At 54.7% G+C, this 18235-nt stretch overlaps 3 protein-coding genes across 5 annotated transcripts in view; all 3 read left to right on the forward strand.

The window, feature by feature from the left end:
* Window positions 1-18235, forward strand: part of LOC309578480 (protocadherin gamma-C5-like) — a gene marked incomplete at its 5' end in the record, with an annotated part of 214695 nt that overhangs the window by 28197 nt on the left and 168263 nt on the right. The window lies entirely within an intron of this gene.
* On the forward strand, window positions 1971-4436 carry LOC309578637 (protocadherin gamma-A10-like; the record flags this gene model as incomplete). Its single annotated transcript, XM_082291401.1, has 1 exon — window positions 1971-4436. The coding sequence occupies one exon, from the start codon at window positions 1971-1973 to the stop codon at window positions 4434-4436; it is 2466 nt and encodes an 821-aa protein (XP_082147527.1).
* LOC309578638 (uncharacterized protein) lies at window positions 7763-16348 on the forward strand (the record flags this gene model as incomplete). Its single annotated transcript, XM_082291402.1, is given in 5 exon segments — window positions 7763-7778; window positions 8695-11585; window positions 13493-13571; window positions 13574-13727; window positions 13729-16348. Coding segments are annotated over 5 exon segments (5760 nt in total).

Raw genomic sequence — 18235 nt, forward strand, 5'->3', positions numbered from 1 at the left:
GGGGGGGGGGGTGGAGGGGTGGGGGAGTGTGGGGAGGGAGGGGGGGAGGGGATTGCTTGTTATTTGGGTTTTTTTTCCTGAGATGTGTGCGTTTTCGATGTGAAAGGAAAAATTACAGGTTGTTCCTCCCTGATGGAAGATTGTCGAGTGTATTTTGGGATAAGTTCCTTCAGAAATGATAGGCGGGATTGGTTACTTATTCCAGTCATTCTTTCTCTCTGCAGTCCTTTCTGTCTTTTTTTTTACCTCCCTTTTTTCTGGTGAAGGCGGAGAATGGGACCTCAAAACCAAAGCAAAGCAAACCAAAATCAAACCCCAGGTCTAGTTTTATTTCAGAGCCTCTCTTTTATCCGATCCCTTCCTCTCAAAGAGAGGTGCTTGGACCTGGCAGATCACGTGGATTGTGGAATACTAAACCGAGAAATTAGGTCTCTCAGCCGCTTTTTACAGTCATTTTTTTATCTGCCTGTTTACCAGGGCAGTCTTCTATACGCACCAAAAATGACAAGGGAGTATGCAAAATGACAGAAACTGAACACTCAAATAAAGTCTTTTTGCACTTTTATTTGGTTTAAAAGTTGTCCAACCAGAAAGAAGATTGAGTAATTAGGCGAATACTTTTCTAAAAACATCAAGCATTTGCATCATGATTTCTGACAAAAGGAAAGCTTTTTCCAGGTCGTTAAAACTATCGAATTAATTAAGTTTAAATGTGTATAAACGATACAGACCATAAATCTATGTGGCTTCTTAAGAAGAGAAATCACACATGAAAGACAACTGTTATCTGTGTGCAATCACCATCGATTTTGCTACGGTGGGCCGCAGAATAGGGGCAGGAGCCAAGGCAGATATACCTGGGTTTTTTCCTTACGATTTGCCCCGCAGTTTGCGGGGAAACAAGCAGAGGGTTCTGGCCAGGCTCACTGCAAGTGCTTCCTGCCTCATGGTCAGTCGCAGTACAACCAGTGAGGAACGATCAAATGACTTACAGCCGGAAACTGCGGGGTGAGGGAGAATGATTTTCGAGCAGTAGGGGAGATTCCTCCTGTACGGTGCCAAAAGGAAGGTCTTCTACTGAGCGATAGCAGAGCACCGGGCAGCTGGCAGAGCAGCCCACCTCCTTCGCAGCTGTATGGGTATCGGGATGTTACAGTCGTGAGTTTCAGTGGATCGACCCTTCTTCTGCCTTTAAATGTCTTATCTAAGTCACTGCAAATGGAGTAGATAATATAACTTAGACCGTGTTCCGTATTGACTGAAAATCCGCTACTTGGGTTAATGAGCTCTGCTTCTCTGAGAGCGGGAATAGGGGTCTGATTATCCCAGGTTGTGTCTCAGAGCATCTATTTTTTTGCTGTCCCTGTGCCACTAATTCAAGAACGATGGCTAAATTTCAGGTTTTGTTCTCCTCATAGGAAAGGCCTTAGTATATTCTACACTTTAACAGTGAGCAAAAAAATATTACAGAACGTATTTTGATACTAGGAAGTGATTTTTTCAGTGTGGGAGAAATACTGATACCAAGGGAGAGCTCTGCCTTCCTGTCGGTTCTGGTCACCTGGAGGATCAATGACGAGATCGCAGGGAGAAAACCCAGGGAAGGAAGTGGCCGCTGGACGGGACCTGATGTCTCGGTGGCTACTGTCCAGCCCACGCGAGATGCCCGTGAACAAGGCAGGGCGGGCATTGCTCGGCAGCGCTCGGTGCCTGCAGTGCCGGCAGGAGGCTGCGGGCGCCGCTGTTGACCGAGAGAAGCGAGAGGAAGCTCGGAAAGCTACCGGCAGCCCCGCCCGCTGCGGACCCGCTCGATCGCTCCTGCGCTCTGTCTCGGCGGCGGACGGCCTGCGATCGTCCCCGCGGTGGGGAACCGTGCTGCAGAGAGACAGAGTGGCCGGCGGCAGCGGCTGAGAGTGGAAAGCCGGAGAGAGAACCGGAATTGGAGCAGAATCGACACTACCGCAACCAAGATGTGCGCGGCGGGGAGGCGCTGGGGCCGGCGGCAGCGAGCTCTGCTCTGGGCCGTCCTGCTGGCAGCGTGGGAGGCGGCGTGGGGGCAGCTGCGCTACTCGGTGCCCGAGGAGATGCCCAAGGGCTCGTTCGTGGGCGACGTGGCCAAGGACCTGGGGCTGCAGCTGCCGGAGCTCCGAGACCGCGGCGTCCGCATCATAGAAAGAGGTGGGATTCAATATTTCGCTGTGCACGGGAAGACGGGACATTTAGTGACGGCGGAGAGGATCGACAGAGAGCAGCTGTGCCGGCAGGTGGAGAAATGCGTGCTGCGCTGTGAGCTGATAGTGGAGGGGGAAATGAAGGTTTACGGAATCGAAGTAGAAATCAAGGACATTAACGACAACGCCCCGAGCTTCCGAGAGGCAGAAACGGAGCTGAGACTGAGCGAGACGACGGCGCCGGGGTCAAAGTTTTTCCTGGCAGAGGCTCACGACCCGGACTCGGGCAGGAATTCCCTGCAGAGCTACGAGCTGAGCGGCGACGAGCACTTCTCGCTGGCCGTGCAGGCGGGCCCCGGCGGCGATCAGCGTCCCGAGCTGGTGCTGGCGAAGGCGCTGGACCGGGAGGAGGCGGCGTTTCACGAGCTGGTGCTGAGGGCGAGTGACGGCGGCGATCCGGCACGGACGGGCACAGCTCGGATCCGTGTGACAGTGGTGGATGCGAATGACAACGCGCCCGTGTTCAGCCAGGCGGAGTACGCGGTGCGTGTGCCCGAGGACGTGCCCGTGGGCTCCACCCTCGTCACTGTCACGGCCACCGATGCGGATGAGGGTCTAAACGGGCAGGTGAAATACACATTTCATAAAATTTCAGACCGCGGTTCGGAACTTTTTTACCTGGACTCTGAGACAGGAGAAATATCCCTTAAAGACAATCTGGACTTTGAGGAAATCGCCTCACAGGAACTGGAGGTGCAGGCACGGGACGGTGGAGAGCTCTCCGATAAGACAAAAGTAATGATCTCTGTGACAGATGTCAATGACAATGCACCTGAACTGACAGTATCATCAAAGCTGAACGAGATTTCGGAGGACGCACCACCAGGAACTGTCGTGGCCCTGTTGCATGTGCAGGACCGTGACTCGGGGGCCAACGGCGAAGTGAGGTGCTTGCTCGACGGGGACGTCCCGTTCCGGCTGGAGAAATCTTTTGACGACTATTACCGTGTGGTGACAGCGAGAGAGCTGGACCGGGAGCAGGTGTCGGAGTACAACGTGACGGTGCGGGCGGCCGACGGCGGGTCGCCGGCGCTGCAGAGCAGCGCGGTGCTGGCGCTGCGGGTGCTGGACGTGAACGACAACGCGCCGGTGTTCGCGCAGGAGCGCTACAGCGCGCGGCTGGCGGAGAACAACGCGGCGGGCGCGCTGGTGCTGACGGTGCGCGCGACGGACGCGGACTGGGGGCAGAACGCGCGCGTGCGGTACCGGCTGTGGGAGGGGCGGGTGCGGGGCGCGCCGCTGTCGTCGTACGTGTCGGTGCAGGCGGAGACGGGCGCGCTGTACGCGCTGCGCTCCTTCGACTACGAGGAGGTGCGCGAGCTGGAGCTGTGGGTGCGTGCGGAGGACGGCGGCGCGCCGGCGCTGAGCAGCAACGTGTCGGTGCGGCTGCTGATCGTGGACGAGAACGACAACGCGCCGCAGGTGCTCTACCCGCCCGCGGCTCCGCCTGGGGCATCGGGCAAGGGGGGCTGGTCGGGCGTGGAGCTGGCGCCGCGCTCGTCGGAGCCCGGCGCGCTGGTGGCCAAGGTGGTGGCGGTGGACGCGGACGCGGGTCAGAACGCGTGGCTGTCGTACGAGCTGGCCAAGGCGACGGAGCCGGGGCTGTTCCGCGTGGGGCTGCACAGCGGCGAGGTGCGCACGGCGCGCTTGCCGCTGGCCCGCGACGCGGCGCGCCAGAGCCTGGTGGTGGTGGTGAAGGACCACGGGCGGCCGGCGCTGTCGGCCACGGCCACGCTGAGCGTGGTGCTGGCCGAGAGCGTGGCCGAGCTGCTGGCCGAGCTGGGCAGCGCGGCCGAGGCGGCGGCGCCGGGCGAGCCGGCCGGCAGCCTGACGCGCTGGCTCGTGCTGGCCGTGGCCGCCGTGTCCTGCCTGTTCGTCGCCTTCCTGCTGCTGCTGCTGGCGCTGCGCCTGCGCCGCTGGCGCCGCGAGCAGCTGCTGGCGGCCGACAGCGGCGTCTTGCGCGGCGTGCCGGTCTCGCACTTCGTGGGCATCGACGGCGTGCGCGCCTTCCTGCAGTCCTACTCGCACGAGGTGTCGCTCACGGCCGACTCGCGCAAGAGCCAGCTGCGCTTCTCGGGCGGCAGCTGCTGCGACACCCTGCCGGCCCGGCCGCCGCCCGACGAGCCCGCGCCGCTGCTCGGGCAGGAGGATATTGCCGGCTCCCGCCCCGCGGACCCAGCCTCTTTCCCGGTGAGTTCCTTGTAGTTATTCTTCTCCACTGTTCTTTCTTCTATTGCTTTTCTAGTCCTCTCCCCCCCTTCCCTTTTTTGTGTCCTGCATTGCGATATTTGAAGGCAAAGTTTCATTTTGGGACATGCTGATCGCGGGGCTTCTCTCTGAGCCATGGCGAGCATGGGTTCGTGTCTTAGCTTTCCAGTTTGTGGGGGATGCATGATAAGGGAGACTGCTCTTGGCTCAGGGGTTTTTAAAATTAAGTTGTTTCGGTTTCATATGATCGTCACTGTCTCAGTATCTTTTGAAGGACCGGTAGTGTTTTCCGCCTTCCTGCTTCTTCTCTGAGATGTATTTGGCAGACAAATATTTCTTCCCTCTTAGTACAGAGCTGTAAAGATAAATGTGTGAAGTCTATTGGTTATCCTGCTGCTTGTTGAAGGGAAATGGCCTGAAGAACTGGCATTTTGATGCAAACTCTTCTGAAACTATGAAGGTCAAGAAACAATATGCAAGTTTTGAGAGGTAGGAGATGCCAATACTGGGCCCTGTGTGTGAAAGGCTGTTAAGGGATACAAGATTTCAGTGCCCATCTGTAGTATAATGTAATGCAGTTTTCTCCTTCCCAAATAAGTGTGGCTTAACAGATATTACTCCAGTTCTATTGAGAGCCATGGGGTGTTTTTGCTGTGTGTTTACAGGTTAATGTAATGTATTTAATTAATAGCCTTATATGTTCTAATCTGAAATATCACAATAGGAGCTTGGCATTAAAGAAACTTATTCCATCCCTACTTTTAATACCTAGATTATGTATTTTCTCTAAGAGCCATAATCTAGTCGAGTGTGATCTCTTAATTTTTGCAGTTGTTGTCTTCTTGTCTTGTTCTTTGTACTCAGCTCAAGCTGGTCCCTTGCATCTGATAGTATCTGATCACATCTCTTACATTTGCCCGGCTGTTCCATACATGCTTTTCATTTTCATGTCTCGACATCATTCATAGATGCTGTTTCCTTAAATTTTTGATGGGAGAAATTGTCTTACTTCTCACACGCACACATTAAGAAGTCAAATATTAGCCATGGTAAGTTGTCTCTGCAACTTTTCTTTCAATGGAGTGCAATGACAGAGTGAACAATGGAGTGCATATGACAGAGGCCAGAGAGAACCATACAAGCTGTAATAAGTTTGAGGAGACTCTTGCACATGCAGTGTGTGAGGAGGTACTGCTGGAGAGAGAGAAATCATGTGGTTTTTTGATTTCCATGGTTCATTGGTGGACTACATGAAATGAATATGTTCAGATTCTAAACGGCCAAGTTGTGGGTTCATCAGTTTGCTTTCCTGTAGTGGGGTGCTCTTTATGAATGATGGCTAAACTGTTGACCTGTTTGTCATGACCAGGTAAAGGTGGGCCTGTGTGTGTCTGAAACTTTATCTGAAAATGTCACTAGAATCACTGATCTTACTTGTAACATAGTAATGGTGAACAGTCAGGGAGAGACTGGCCCCAGAGAGAGACTGGCCCCAAAGAGAGAGACTGGAGGCAAAGTGGGGGTTCTATGATCCAGTAATCTGGGTGTGCTTTCATGTCATGCCTAGTGCCAAGGCCTGTGCCACTTATACCAAGCGCCCTTCTTCCTGTGTCCAGAAGGAGGATGGCAATTCTCTGATGAATTTGTCTGCAAGCAATACCCAGGGAAATGCAAGCATGCTTCAGGGCTTCTGTGTCTAAGAACTGCTGGGGGAAATGTCATTTTCCCAGCTATATGTCCTATTACAGTTGTGATGTAGAGTTTCATTGTGGTTGTACTAAGCTTTTGCCAGCCTTGACCAAACCTTCTGATGTTATTAATGGCTCTTGTTTGTATGAAGTTACTGCTGGTGTTTTGTTGGTATTGAAATTGGTAGAAATGTAAGGATGAGAGGGTCTAATTTGCCAGGAAGGTCTGGGTTTGGGGCTTGTTATCTGAAGTATGTGCCAGAAAGTCACTAATTTTGTCCTCCTGTATCATGTCTGATACAGCTCTTCCCTGAGAGTGGTGGCTCTTGGATGTGGACATATACATTGCATTAATGGTTGCAGAATGACATATATTCAAAAAATGCCCACATGCTGAGGAAGAATGATGACATATTTCAGTTGATTCTGATCTGAATCTTTAACTGAACTGCATATTGCTTATGCCTGTTAGAAGATTTTGCCTTTCTTCAAACCAGTGACGAGCAGAGTTCATATGTGTGGACCTGTATTGTGATCCTTGTTCTCCATAAGGAGAAGTTGTGTGGGAAACTTCTTTCAGTGGTGTCTGTCGGCAAAGGAGACAGACATCTGTTGCATGATGTTCAAGCATGCTGAAGCATTTTGTCTGCACAGAGAGAGGACAGGTGGAAGAGTGGTTGTGTTGTATTTCGAAATATCTAAAGGGTTGATGTAAATATTTAGTTTCCCCTAGTTTTTATATGGATCCCACACTTTAGTTCTGTGTGTTTTTCTTTGCTTTTTTTTTCCAAAGAAATTACTTGGAGGGCCTTACCTCTAGATACTAGACATGTTTCTTGCATACCTGTTACAGCTGACACAACTTAGGCCTTTAAACTTAGGCCTTCAAATTTGTGGGTTATGAGCAGGCCACATAGTAAAAATGCAGATGAGAGCACTTAAGTGTTTAATAAATTCAAGTCACATTTGTAGGCCAGAACAAGACTTCAGGGTCATTCTTCCAGCTTGACACCTCAGTGGGTTCCAGGTGCTCTCAGGGATGAATTTCCATGCCCACTGTGAAGACTGAGATGTCCTCCTGGTGAGTTTCTCTGAAAGTACTCCTAATGCATCCTTGCATTGCTTGTGTGGTTTTTCTTGCCTTGACATTTTATTACAGCTGATGTGGAAGGAGGACTTGTGAGGGAGGTACGTGTGTGTTCTAATTTTGTCATGTGTTAACAGATGTAAAGACGACCGTAGAAGTCAGGGTTCTTTGTGGATCAGTGCATGTGATAAAAGAGGAGAAGTGCATAGCTTGACAGAGTTCATAAAAGTGGTGACTACATGTTGCACCTTGGATCTTACTTCAGGCTTTGTTTCCTGGAAGGCCATGGTTTGTGTTTCCCACTTGTGATTGCTGTTTTGCAGTGAATACTAAATTCAGTTGAGAACCAAATGAAGACAGAACATCGTGTGTGTGAGGAAAATGAAAAAAGCTTAATGCAAGTGGGTAGCTGTAAGATGCTGCTGTCCAATTCCACTTACCTGGGGATTCTTCTTATGTCTCTGAGCACTACACAACTATGTGCTCCTCTGTATGATTTCCTGCACTGCACAGGCCCTGATGTGTCACAGTAGGGAATGATCAGCCCCATGACGGCAGTGGGAGGTATTTGGTTTGTCTTCTTTGGTTTAGTAAGTGCCAAGGATTTCTGTTGTTCTGCTGCTTAGCAAAGTCATTTAGTCCAGTCACAGAGATCTCATAACCCTTTAACATTCCTGCACCTTGCCTAGCTTGCACCTTGAGGCCTCTCTGAGTTTCCAAGTGCCCTAGGGAAGAGGTTTTAAGGCGGCATTGTGGTAAAGCACCTGAAAATCACAGCATTGAAGTATCTCCCCAATGAGGTCAGATGGATGTTTGAGGTTTGTGTACAATCTTCAGAATTCATTGAAAATCATTCAGCTGATTTTGCAATCCTAAAATGGATTGGTCACATGATGGGATGTTTGCCTAGAGATTATGAAAATTAGAACAATGGAAATGTGCAATCAATTCTTGTAGCAGGCCTTATTTTTAAGTTTCCACCAAAACCAGGGAAGGTTTTCTGAGTGGAAGAAGTGTCAGTGTAAGGATGAACACAGGGCAGAGTCTGCACTGCTTTGCACTTTCTTTTTCTCTGCCAGGGATGTATGTACAGTGCCATGTATCTGAGGGCAAATCCACACCTCCAGGCTTAGCATTTCCCTACAAGTGCTAATCACTGTAAAAATGTCATTCTGATTTACACCCATTTTGCACGGGTCCTAGGCAAACAGTACCTCAGGTACCAGTGGAACAGATAATTTATAATCTCAGCAAACTTCTTTTCAGATTTTGGCTTAAATTCTCTGATTATGCATGAGGGAACCAATTTATTTCATTGGGGCACATATTTCCTTCCTGATTTTCATGCCATTTCAAACCAGAGCATGCCAAAGTATTTGATAAGGTGAAACACTTGTTTCCATGTCTATCTCAGCTACAAATAAATTGTTATTAGCCTGATGTTCTGCAGTAATCATAAGAGTTCCTGCTTGTCGTTAAGCAAGTGCTTCTGCGCTTGCTGTTTGCAATCGAGGAGAGACCCCAGACTTGGCGCAGCCGCCGAGCCCCGCGCAAAGCCGGGCCCCCTTGAGCGCGGCCATCCGGCGGCTGCAGTGGCGTCGCGGCGCCTCCGGGTGCCGCTGTTGGCCGCCAACGAGCGGTGCTGGAGCCGCCGCCGCCGCCGCCGCGTCCTGCCCCCGCAGGCTGCTCGCTCGCCCGGCGCCGGCCAGAGCGGCAGCGGCACGGGCAGCAGCGGCGGCGGCGGCGGCGAGAGACGGCGCTGGGCGGGGAGCAGCGGCGTCCGAGGCGGGCAGAGCGGGCTCGCTGCGCTGCGGCGGCCCCTGCGCTGTGTGGCGAGAGCGGCTGGAAGGGAGGCAGGGCGGCGGCAGGAGGCAGGAGCGCGGCGAGCGCTGGCGAGAGAGAATGGCGGTGAGGCGGCGGCAGAGGCGCGCTGCGGGCTGTGGGCGAGCGCTGGTGGCCGCGGTGCTGCTGTGCCTGTGGTGCCGGGCGGCGGCGGAGCGGGTCCGCTACTCCATGGCCGAGGAGCTGGGCAGAGGCTCGCTCGTGGGGCCGCTGGCGCGGGACCTGGGGCTCAGCGCGGACGAGCTGCCGACGCGCAAGCTGCAGGTGGCGTCTGCCGGCAGAAAGCAGCTGAAATACTTCACGGTGAGCGAGGAAAACGGGAACCTGTACGTGAACGAGAGGCTGGATCGGGAGGAGATGTGTGGCGAGTCGGCGTCCTGCTCTGTCAGCTTCGAGGCGCTGGTGCACAACCCTCTGAACATTTTCCACATTGAAGTGGACATCCAGGACGTGAATGACAATGCACCGCGTTTCCTGCGAGAAAATTTCCAGCTTGAGATCAACGAGTTGACTTCTCCCGGCGCCCGGTTTTACTTGGGCATGGCAGAGGATGCGGACGTGGGCAGTAACTCGCTGCAGGGCTACGAGCTGGAGGCTAACGAGTACTTCACGGTGGAGGTGAAGGAGAGCCAAGACGGCAGCAAATCCGCGGAGCTTGTACTGCGCCGTGCACTGGACCGGGAAAACGAGCAGAGCCTGCGTCTGATGCTGACAGCTCTGGATGGCGGTGACCCGCCCCGGACTGGCACCGCCCAGCTCTGGATTAACGTCACCGACGCCAATGACAACCCACCCGTGTTTGCTCAGGACCGGTACCGCGCCAGCCTGCGCGAGGACGCGCCTCCGGGATCGACGGTACTGAACGTCTCCGCCTCCGATGCAGATGCCGGCACCAATGCCCACATCACCTATAGCTTCGGGAAAATGCCGTCCAAGGCGCTTCAGAAGTTCAAGGTGGATGCAGAGATCGGAATGATAACGCTGAAGGAGGCGCTGGACTTCGAGGACACGCGCGCGTTCAGCCTGGCTGTGGAGGCGACGGACGGTGGTGGTCTGGTGGCACACTGCAAGGTGGAGGTGGAGGTGCTGGACGTGAACGACAACCCACCTGAGATCACCATTCTGTCACTGTCGAGTCCTGTGCCCGAGGACGCGCCGGTCGGCACTGTAGTGGCTCTCCTGAACGTGAACGACCCGGACTCCGGTGAGAACGGTCAGGTGTCGTGTGAGCTGTCGGGGGAGGCGCCGCTGTCGATTGTGTCGTCGTCGGGTGGCTCGTACAAGGTGGTGACGGCGAGCGCGCTGGACCGCGAGGAGGCGTCCGAGCACCGCGTGACGGTGGTGGCCCGGGACCGGGGCAGGCCGGCGCTGTGGAGCAGCAGGGAGCTGGTGCTGGAGGTGTCGGACGTGAACGACAACGCGCCGGTGTTCGAGGAGGCGGCGTACAGCGCGTACGTGGCGGAGAACAACGCGGCGGGCGCGCTGGTGGTGCGCGTGCAGGCGCGGGACGCGGACGCGGGCGCCAACGGGCGCGTGAGCTACTGGCTGGCGGGCGGCAGCGCGGGCGCGGCGGCGCTGGTGTCGGTGGAGGCGCGGAGCGGCGCGCTGTACGCGCAGCGCTCCTTGGACTACGAGCAGTGCCGCGAGTTGGCGGTGGCGGTGCGGGCGCAGGACGGCGGCTCGCCGGCGCGCAGCTCCACGGCCACGGTGCGCGTGTTCGTGCTGGACCGCAACGACAACGCGCCGCGGGTGCTGTGGCCGGCGGCGGGGGCGGGTGGCGCGGCGGCGGGAGGCGTGGCCCCGGCGGCGGCGGCGCCGTTCGAGGTGGTGCCGCGCTCGGCCGAGGCCGGCTACCTGGTGGCCAAGGTGGTGGCGGTGGACGCGGACGCGGGGCGCAACGCGTGGCTGTCGTACGAGCTGGTGCAGGCGTCGGAGCCGGCGCTGTTCCGCGTGGGGCTGCACAGCGGCGAGGTGCGCACGGCGCGGGCCGTGTCCGAGAGGGACGCGGCCAAGCAGCGTGTGGTGGCCGTGGTGAAGGACCACGGGCAGCCGGCGCTGTCGGCCACGGCCACGCTGCACGTGGTGCTGGCCGAGAGCTTGCAGGAGGCGCTGCCGGAGCTGAGCGAGCGGGCGGCGGGCGCCGAGGCGGCGGCGGGCGAGCTGCAGTTCTACCTGGTGCTGGCGCTGGCGCTGCTGTCGGCGCTTTTGGTGCTGAGCGTGGCGCTGGCCGTGCTGGCGCGGCTGCGGCGGGCCGGGCCGCCCGCCGTGCTGCGCTGCCTGGGCGCGCAGCGCTTCTCGGTGGCCGGCGCCGCCTTCCCGGCCGACTTCTGCGAGGGCACCTTGCCCTACTCCTACAACCTGTGCGTGGCGGCGCCGGCGCGCGCCGTGCCCGAGGCCGCTTGGCCGCCGCCGCCGGTGCCCATCCTGTCTGCGGAGGAGCTTCTGGGCGGGGATTCCTGCGAGAAGCCGAGCCCGAGCAGCAGCGCCGCCGTCGCGGAACAGGCGCCTGCCGGCCTCGACGCAGCTCAGGTGTGTAAGTCTGATTATTCCTGTTCTTGTTCTTGAGCCATTCCGGACTGTTTTCTTCTTTTCCCTTGGGTTTTTCCTCATGATGTGAATGGGGTGTGTTGCTATGTTTTTCCGTGACGAGATGAGAAATTGGGGTCACTCCTTTTTCTAAGAGTACGCGTTCAGAAGCCGCAGTTCTTGTTTTTTCGGTAGTAGCAGTTTCAGATACAAATGCAAGTTTTTCTCTAGAACTGTTACATTGTGTTAAATTGTATTCGTGGTAACAGTGAAGGCGAGTCTATATAGGGAGATGCGCTGAATCTGTTTAACGGGTCTGGGAAAAACAAACTTGACACTTGGTGTTGGGGATTTTTCCTTCCTAATCGATTTGTCTTAATCAATATAATGTTCCTGGATGCTGATGAATGGCAGAATAAAAACCCTTGTGTTAATTCTTCCTTTTCACTATTATATTCTTAAAGGCAATTTGAGAGTGGGATTACATGAATGGAGAGTGACAGGCAATCCACCAGTTGTGGAAGACGAGAATGTCGCCAATTCTGTGGGAAATGCTGCTACAGAAATGGCAGGAATGGTAACAGTATTGGGAGCTGTTAGCTGTTGTTAGCAGTGTTTTTCCATCCTGCGTGGTATTTTAATCTTTTTGTGAAATTCCTGATCGCCCTTGCCTTCACAAGTGAAGGTGTAGAATATTTTTATTCTTTTAATATTTTAATATTTTTTGAAATTCCTGATGGTCTTTTCATTCGCAAGTAAAGGTGTAGAATGGGCTCAAAATAGAAAACAAATAGAGCTAGTTTTCTTTTTCTGTGCTTTTTGCAGAAAGTGAGGAGAATTTGTACCTTATTTTAATCGTCCTCAATTTTTTTTTCACTAGTTATTACATCGGTTTCTACAAGGATAGACCACTAAGACCCGGAAAACTTTTATCAAATATCGAGGAGATCCACCAAATGACAAGTACTTGAATGAAGTCCAATTACACATTTATCCATGGTCCCCACCGTTTAGGGTGTACAGCTCTTCTCCTACTGTTCTACAGGATTTTGTTGAAAATATGTCGTGCCAACGTGAATAAGAAAAACTAGCATAATACTCTACTAACAAACTGCAATTCCTTGCACCTTGGGTTTTGAGAACGTGAAAGCTCTTTCCTGTGGCTACAGAACGATTAAGTGTAAATGTGTATAAACTTAGTTTATTCTGGCCAGGTTCACAGCAGATACTTCATGATTCCGGGTTAGTTTTAGTACAGTCAGTGAAAAGTGCTCCAGTGAGCTACTGTCTGAAATCGGGGGGTGGGCGATAATGATCTTTGAATTGCCGGGGGTTCCCCTCCTGTCCTCTGTTCCCATGAATATCTTATAGGGAGACGTCCCAGAGCACCTGGCAGGTGCCTGAGCAATCAAACTTCCTGTCAGTTGTAAGGGGCTGTGTTAGACCCCAACTTCTTCTGCCTTTAAATGGCTCTTCTTAGTTATAGTGCAGTAGTTAAATTATACCGTCTTCTGTATGAACTGAGGAATTTCAAACGAAGTTCCTGCTGCTTGGGTTAATGAGCCAGATATATCCACTACTCCTGTGGACAGAATTGTGTGTTTGATTATGGCGTTGTGTATCTGTGAGACTCTTTTTGTTTTGCTATCGTCGTCCAGTCATTCAAGCAGCACGGCTTCACCTCGTGTTTTTAGACTAATAGGATAGGAGTTCTACACAATAAAATCAGACAAGATATTTTACTTTACCTGTATCGCCGGTAGCAAATTGTATTTTTCTGTGAGTTAGAAACACCCCGCTGACGAGACACCTCTGCTTTCCTCCCGGTCGTGATGTGTTCGAGCACAAAAGAAGAGATCGGCTGGAGAAAAGGAGGAGGTGTCTGCGGCAAATGTCTCCTTCCCGCTCAGCTGCTCGTGCACAAAGCAGCGCTCGGCAGCGCTCGGTGCCTGCAGTGCCGGCAGGAGGCTGCGGGTGCCGCTGTTGACCGAGAGAAGCGAGAGGAAGCTCGGAGCGCTGCAGCCCCGCCCGCTGCGGACCGGCTCTGTCGCGGGATCGCTGGATTCCTGGTTCGGCGGGTGTACGGTCTGCGATCGTCCTCGCGGTGCGGAACCGGGCTGCGGAGAGGCGGCGGTGCCGGAAGAGGTGAGCGGAGAAGTAACGGGAGCGGGATCAGCGGAGTGACCGGCGGGGAGCGGTGTTTCGGTGCCGGCGGTGCCGCGGCGGAGATGTGCGCGGCGGGGAGGCGCTGGGGCCGGCGGCAGCGAGCTCTGCTCTGGGCCGTCTTGCTGGCAGCGTGGGAGGCGGCGTGGGGGCAGCTGCGCTACTCGGTGCCCGAGGAGATGCCCAAGGGCTCGTTCGTGGGCGACGTGGCCAAGGACCTGGGGCTGCAGCTGCCGGAGCTCCGAGACCGCGGCGTCCGCATCATAGAAAGAGGTGGGATTCAATATTTCACTCTGCACGGGAAGACGGGACATTTAGTGACAGCGGAAAGAATCGACAGAGAGCAGCTGTGCCGGCAGGTGGAGAAATGCGTGCTGCGCTGTGAGCTGATAGTGGAGGGACAGATGCAGGTTTACGGAATAGAAGTGGAAATCACAGACATTAACGACAACGTGCCGACATTTCGAGAGGCAGAAATTGAGCTGAGAATGAGTGAGACAACAGCCCCGGGGTCGCGGTTTTCACTTCCCAGGGCTCATGACCCCGATACAGGAAGGAATTCCCTGCAGAGCTACGAGCTGAGCGGCGACGAGCACTTCTCGCTGGCCGTGCAGGCGGGCCCCGGCGGCGATCAGCGTCCCGAGCTGGTGCTGGCGAAGGCGCTGGACCGGGAGGAGGCGGCGTTTCACGAGCTGGTGCTGAGGGCGATTGACGGCGGCGATCCGGCACGGACGGGCACGGCTCGGATCAGAGTGACGGTGGTGGACGCAAACGACAACGCGCCCGTGTTCAGCCAGGCGGAGTACACGGTGCGTGTGCCCGAGGACGTGCCCGTGGGCTCTGTCCTCGTCACCGTGACGGCCACAGACGCCGACGAGGGGCTGTACGGGCAGGTGAAATACTCCATGAAGAAAGAGACGGACACAGCATCGGATATTTTCCATCTGGATTCTGAGACTGGAGCGATCAAGCTGTTGAGGATCCTGGATTTCGAGGAAGGCGATTCGTACGAATTGGAGGTGCAGGCACATGATAGTGGAGCTCTTTTCGACACGACAAAAGTCGTGATCACTGTGACAGATGTCAACGACAATGCTCCTGAACTGACAGTATCGTCAAAGTTGAACGAGATCTCGGAGGATGCCCCGCCGGGAACTGTTGTGGCCCTGTTGCATGTGCAGGACCATGACTCGGGGGTGAATGGCGAGGTGCGCTGCTCACTAGACGGGGACGTCCCGTTCCGGCTGGAGAAATCTTTTGACGACTATCACCGTGTGGTAACAGCGAAGGAGCTGGACCGGGAGCAGGTGTCGGAGTACAACGTGACGGTGCGGGCGGCCGACGGCGGGTCGCCGGCGCTGCAGAGCAGCGCGGTGCTGGCGCTGCGGGTGCTGGACGTGAACGACAACGCGCCGGTGTTCGCGCAGGAGCGCTACAGCGCGCGGCTGGCGGAGAACAACGCGGCGGGCGCGCTGGTGCTGACGGTGCGCGCGACGGACGCGGACTGGGGGCAGAACGCGCGCGTGCGGTACCGGCTGTGGGAGGGGCGGGTGCGGGGCGCGCCGCTGTCGTCGTACGTGTCGGTGCAGGCGGAGACGGGCGCGCTGTACGCGCTGCGCTCCTTCGACTACGAGGAGGTGCGCGAGCTGGAGCTGTGGGTGCGTGCGGAGGACGGCGGCGCGCCGGCGCTGAGCAGCAACGTGTCGGTGCGGCTGCTGATCGTGGACGAGAACGACAACGCGCCGCAGGTGCTCTACCCGCCCGCGGCTCCGCCTGGGGCATCGGGCAAGGGGGGCTGGTCGGGCGTGGAGCTGGCGCCGCGCTCGTCGGAGCCCGGCGCGCTGGTGGCCAAGGTGGTGGCGGTGGACGCGGACGCGGGTCAGAACGCGTGGCTGTCGTACGAGCTGGCCAAGGCGACGGAGCCGGGGCTGTTCCGCGTGGGGCTGCACAGCGGCGAGGTGCGCACGGCGCGCTTGCCGCTGGCCCGCGACGCGGCGCGCCAGAGCCTGGTGGTGGTGGTGAAGGACCACGGGCGGCCGGCGCTGTCGGCCACGGCCACGCTGAGCGTGGTGCTGGCCGAGAGCGTGGCCGAGCTGCTGGCCGAGCTGGGCAGCGCGGCCGAGGCGGCGGCGCCGGGCGAGCCGGCCGGCAGCCTGACGCGCTGGCTCGTGCTGGCCGTGGCCGCCGTGTCCTGCCTGTTCGTCGCCTTCCTGCTGCTGCTGCTGGCGCTGCGCCTGCGCCGCTGGCGCCGCGAGCAGCTGCTGGCGGCCGACAGCGGCGTCTTGCGCGGCGTGCCGGTCTCGCACTTCGTGGGCATCGACGGCGTGCGCGCCTTCCTGCAGTCCTACTCGCACGAGGTGTCGCTCACGGCCGACTCGCGCAAGAGCCAGCTGCGCTTCTCGGGCGGCAGCTGCTGCGACACCCTGCCGGCCCGGCCGCCGCCCGACGAGCCCGCGCCGCTGCTCGGGGAAGAAGAACCTGTCGGCACTCGCCCCGCGGAATTCGCCGCTGCACCGGTGAGTTCCTTTGAACCATACTCTTTCAGCGACGCTTACCTTTCCTACTTCCTTGCTGTTTCACCCCGTTGTCTGTGTCCTAAATAGGGAGGAGGCGAACACTGTTTCACTGCCCAGGCTTACGTGTGGCGGGTGGCATGGGGCCGGAGCAATGGGTGTGTTGCTGACTGGAGGTTTATATGGTGTTTTTTATGTGATTGCTGTGTTTCATGCTGTGCCATAACCTTGAAGAGTATGTGGTGATTACTAGATTTCTGCAGCTGTTAACTTTCTTGGGAGGATCCTATTGTGGACCTTTACATTTGATAGTATCTGATCAGATCTGTTGACCTCGTTGCTGAATTGCCCTTGTGCTGAAGGTGTCTTTGAGCTGATACTTTAGTGACTGGGTTTTTATCAGATCTGTATATCTCTTATGAACTTGAGAATATTTTAAGTTTCTCTGAGTAATGTGAAGAGCAGAAGAAATTCTTTCATGCGTTAATGTTTTGACCTTTGTTCTTACATAAGGAGAAGATGTACACACAACTTTTTTTCAGAGGCAGCTTTGATGTTCTGCAGTGTTTGGGCAGGGCAAAAAATGGACAAGTATTGAGTTCATCAGTTTGCTTTCCTACTGCATGCTGTTTCCAGTGACTGGCAATTGAATTCTGCCTTGCTTGTTACAATGAGGTAAAGGTGGGCCTGTGTGTATCTGATAATGTGTCTGAACATCTTAGAACATCAGTGCTCTTGCTTGTCACATACTCATGGTGAGCAGTCAGTGCAAAGTCAGCCAGAGAGTGGCCTAAAGCAGGAAAAGAGAGGATTGTACGGTCACCTGGCTGGGTGTCTCTTCATGTTGTGGCAGTTGCCAAGGCCTGTGACACTTACAGCAGGTGCCCTTTTCCTGCATCCATAAAGGGGAGGCCAATCCCCTGATGAATTTGCCTGCAAGCAATACCCAGGGAAGTGCAAAGTTGCTTCAGAGATTCTGTGTGTAAGAACTGCCACATGAAGCATCATTTTTCTTGCTATATGTCCTTCTGTGTCTGGATGTAGAATTTAATCATGGTTGAATTATGCTCTTCTCAGCCTTGACCAACCTTCAGATGCCATTAGCGGCTCTTGTTTTTATGAAGTAACTGTTGGTGTTATGTCATGTAATGTGTGAGTAAAGGCTGTGAATGCAGAACAAGGAGGACAGGGGATGGCATCATACCAGGGAAAAGGTGAATCAATGCAGTTTTAGCTGAACAATTATTTGATACTGTGCCCAGTACCAAGGCTTGTGCCATCTTTTCTGTGATCCTGCTTTCTCTGTTTTTAAAGACAGTGGTAGTTCTCTGATAATAGAGCATTTGTCCAATAACTCTGCATTTAGAGAGATGATGTGTGGGTAGATGCTGTGAATGAGTGGTTTACATTGCCTAGAGAATCGCCATCAGAGATCTCAAACGTGGTTTTAATATGATTTTTTAGAACACAGGGAATGTAAAAGATGAGAGGGTACTTCTGCTAGAAGTTTACTTGACATTTGAAGGATTTGAAAGAAACTTACTCATTTAATCCTCTCTTATATCTGAATAGAACTCTTCCTGAGAATGCTGGTTCTTGGATGTAGACATAAAGTTTGCATTAATTTTTGCAGAGTCACATGTCTTCTGAAATGCCCATGTGCTGAAGAAGAACGATGTTGTCTTTGAGTTGATTCTGAAGACTGAGACTTTAACGGAACCACGTGTAGCTTATGCCCTCTAGAACATTTTATATTCTGATGCATGTGTTTGTATTATGATCCCTCTTCTCCATAAGCAGAAGTTCTGTGGGAAATATGGCTTTCAATGATGTCTGTCTTCAAAGGTAGCTCCTCTCTTGCATGATACTTGAGCACACGGAAGCATTCTGTCTGCACAGAGACAAGACAGGTTTGCTTGGCTGTGGTTCGAAATGCCTAAAAGGGTGGTGGAAACATTCAGTTTCCACTTTTTGTTA

Source organism: Coloeus monedula (assembly GCF_965178545.1).
Source record: "Coloeus monedula genome assembly, chromosome: 15".
NCBI lineage: Eukaryota > Metazoa > Chordata > Aves > Passeriformes > Corvidae > Coloeus > Coloeus monedula.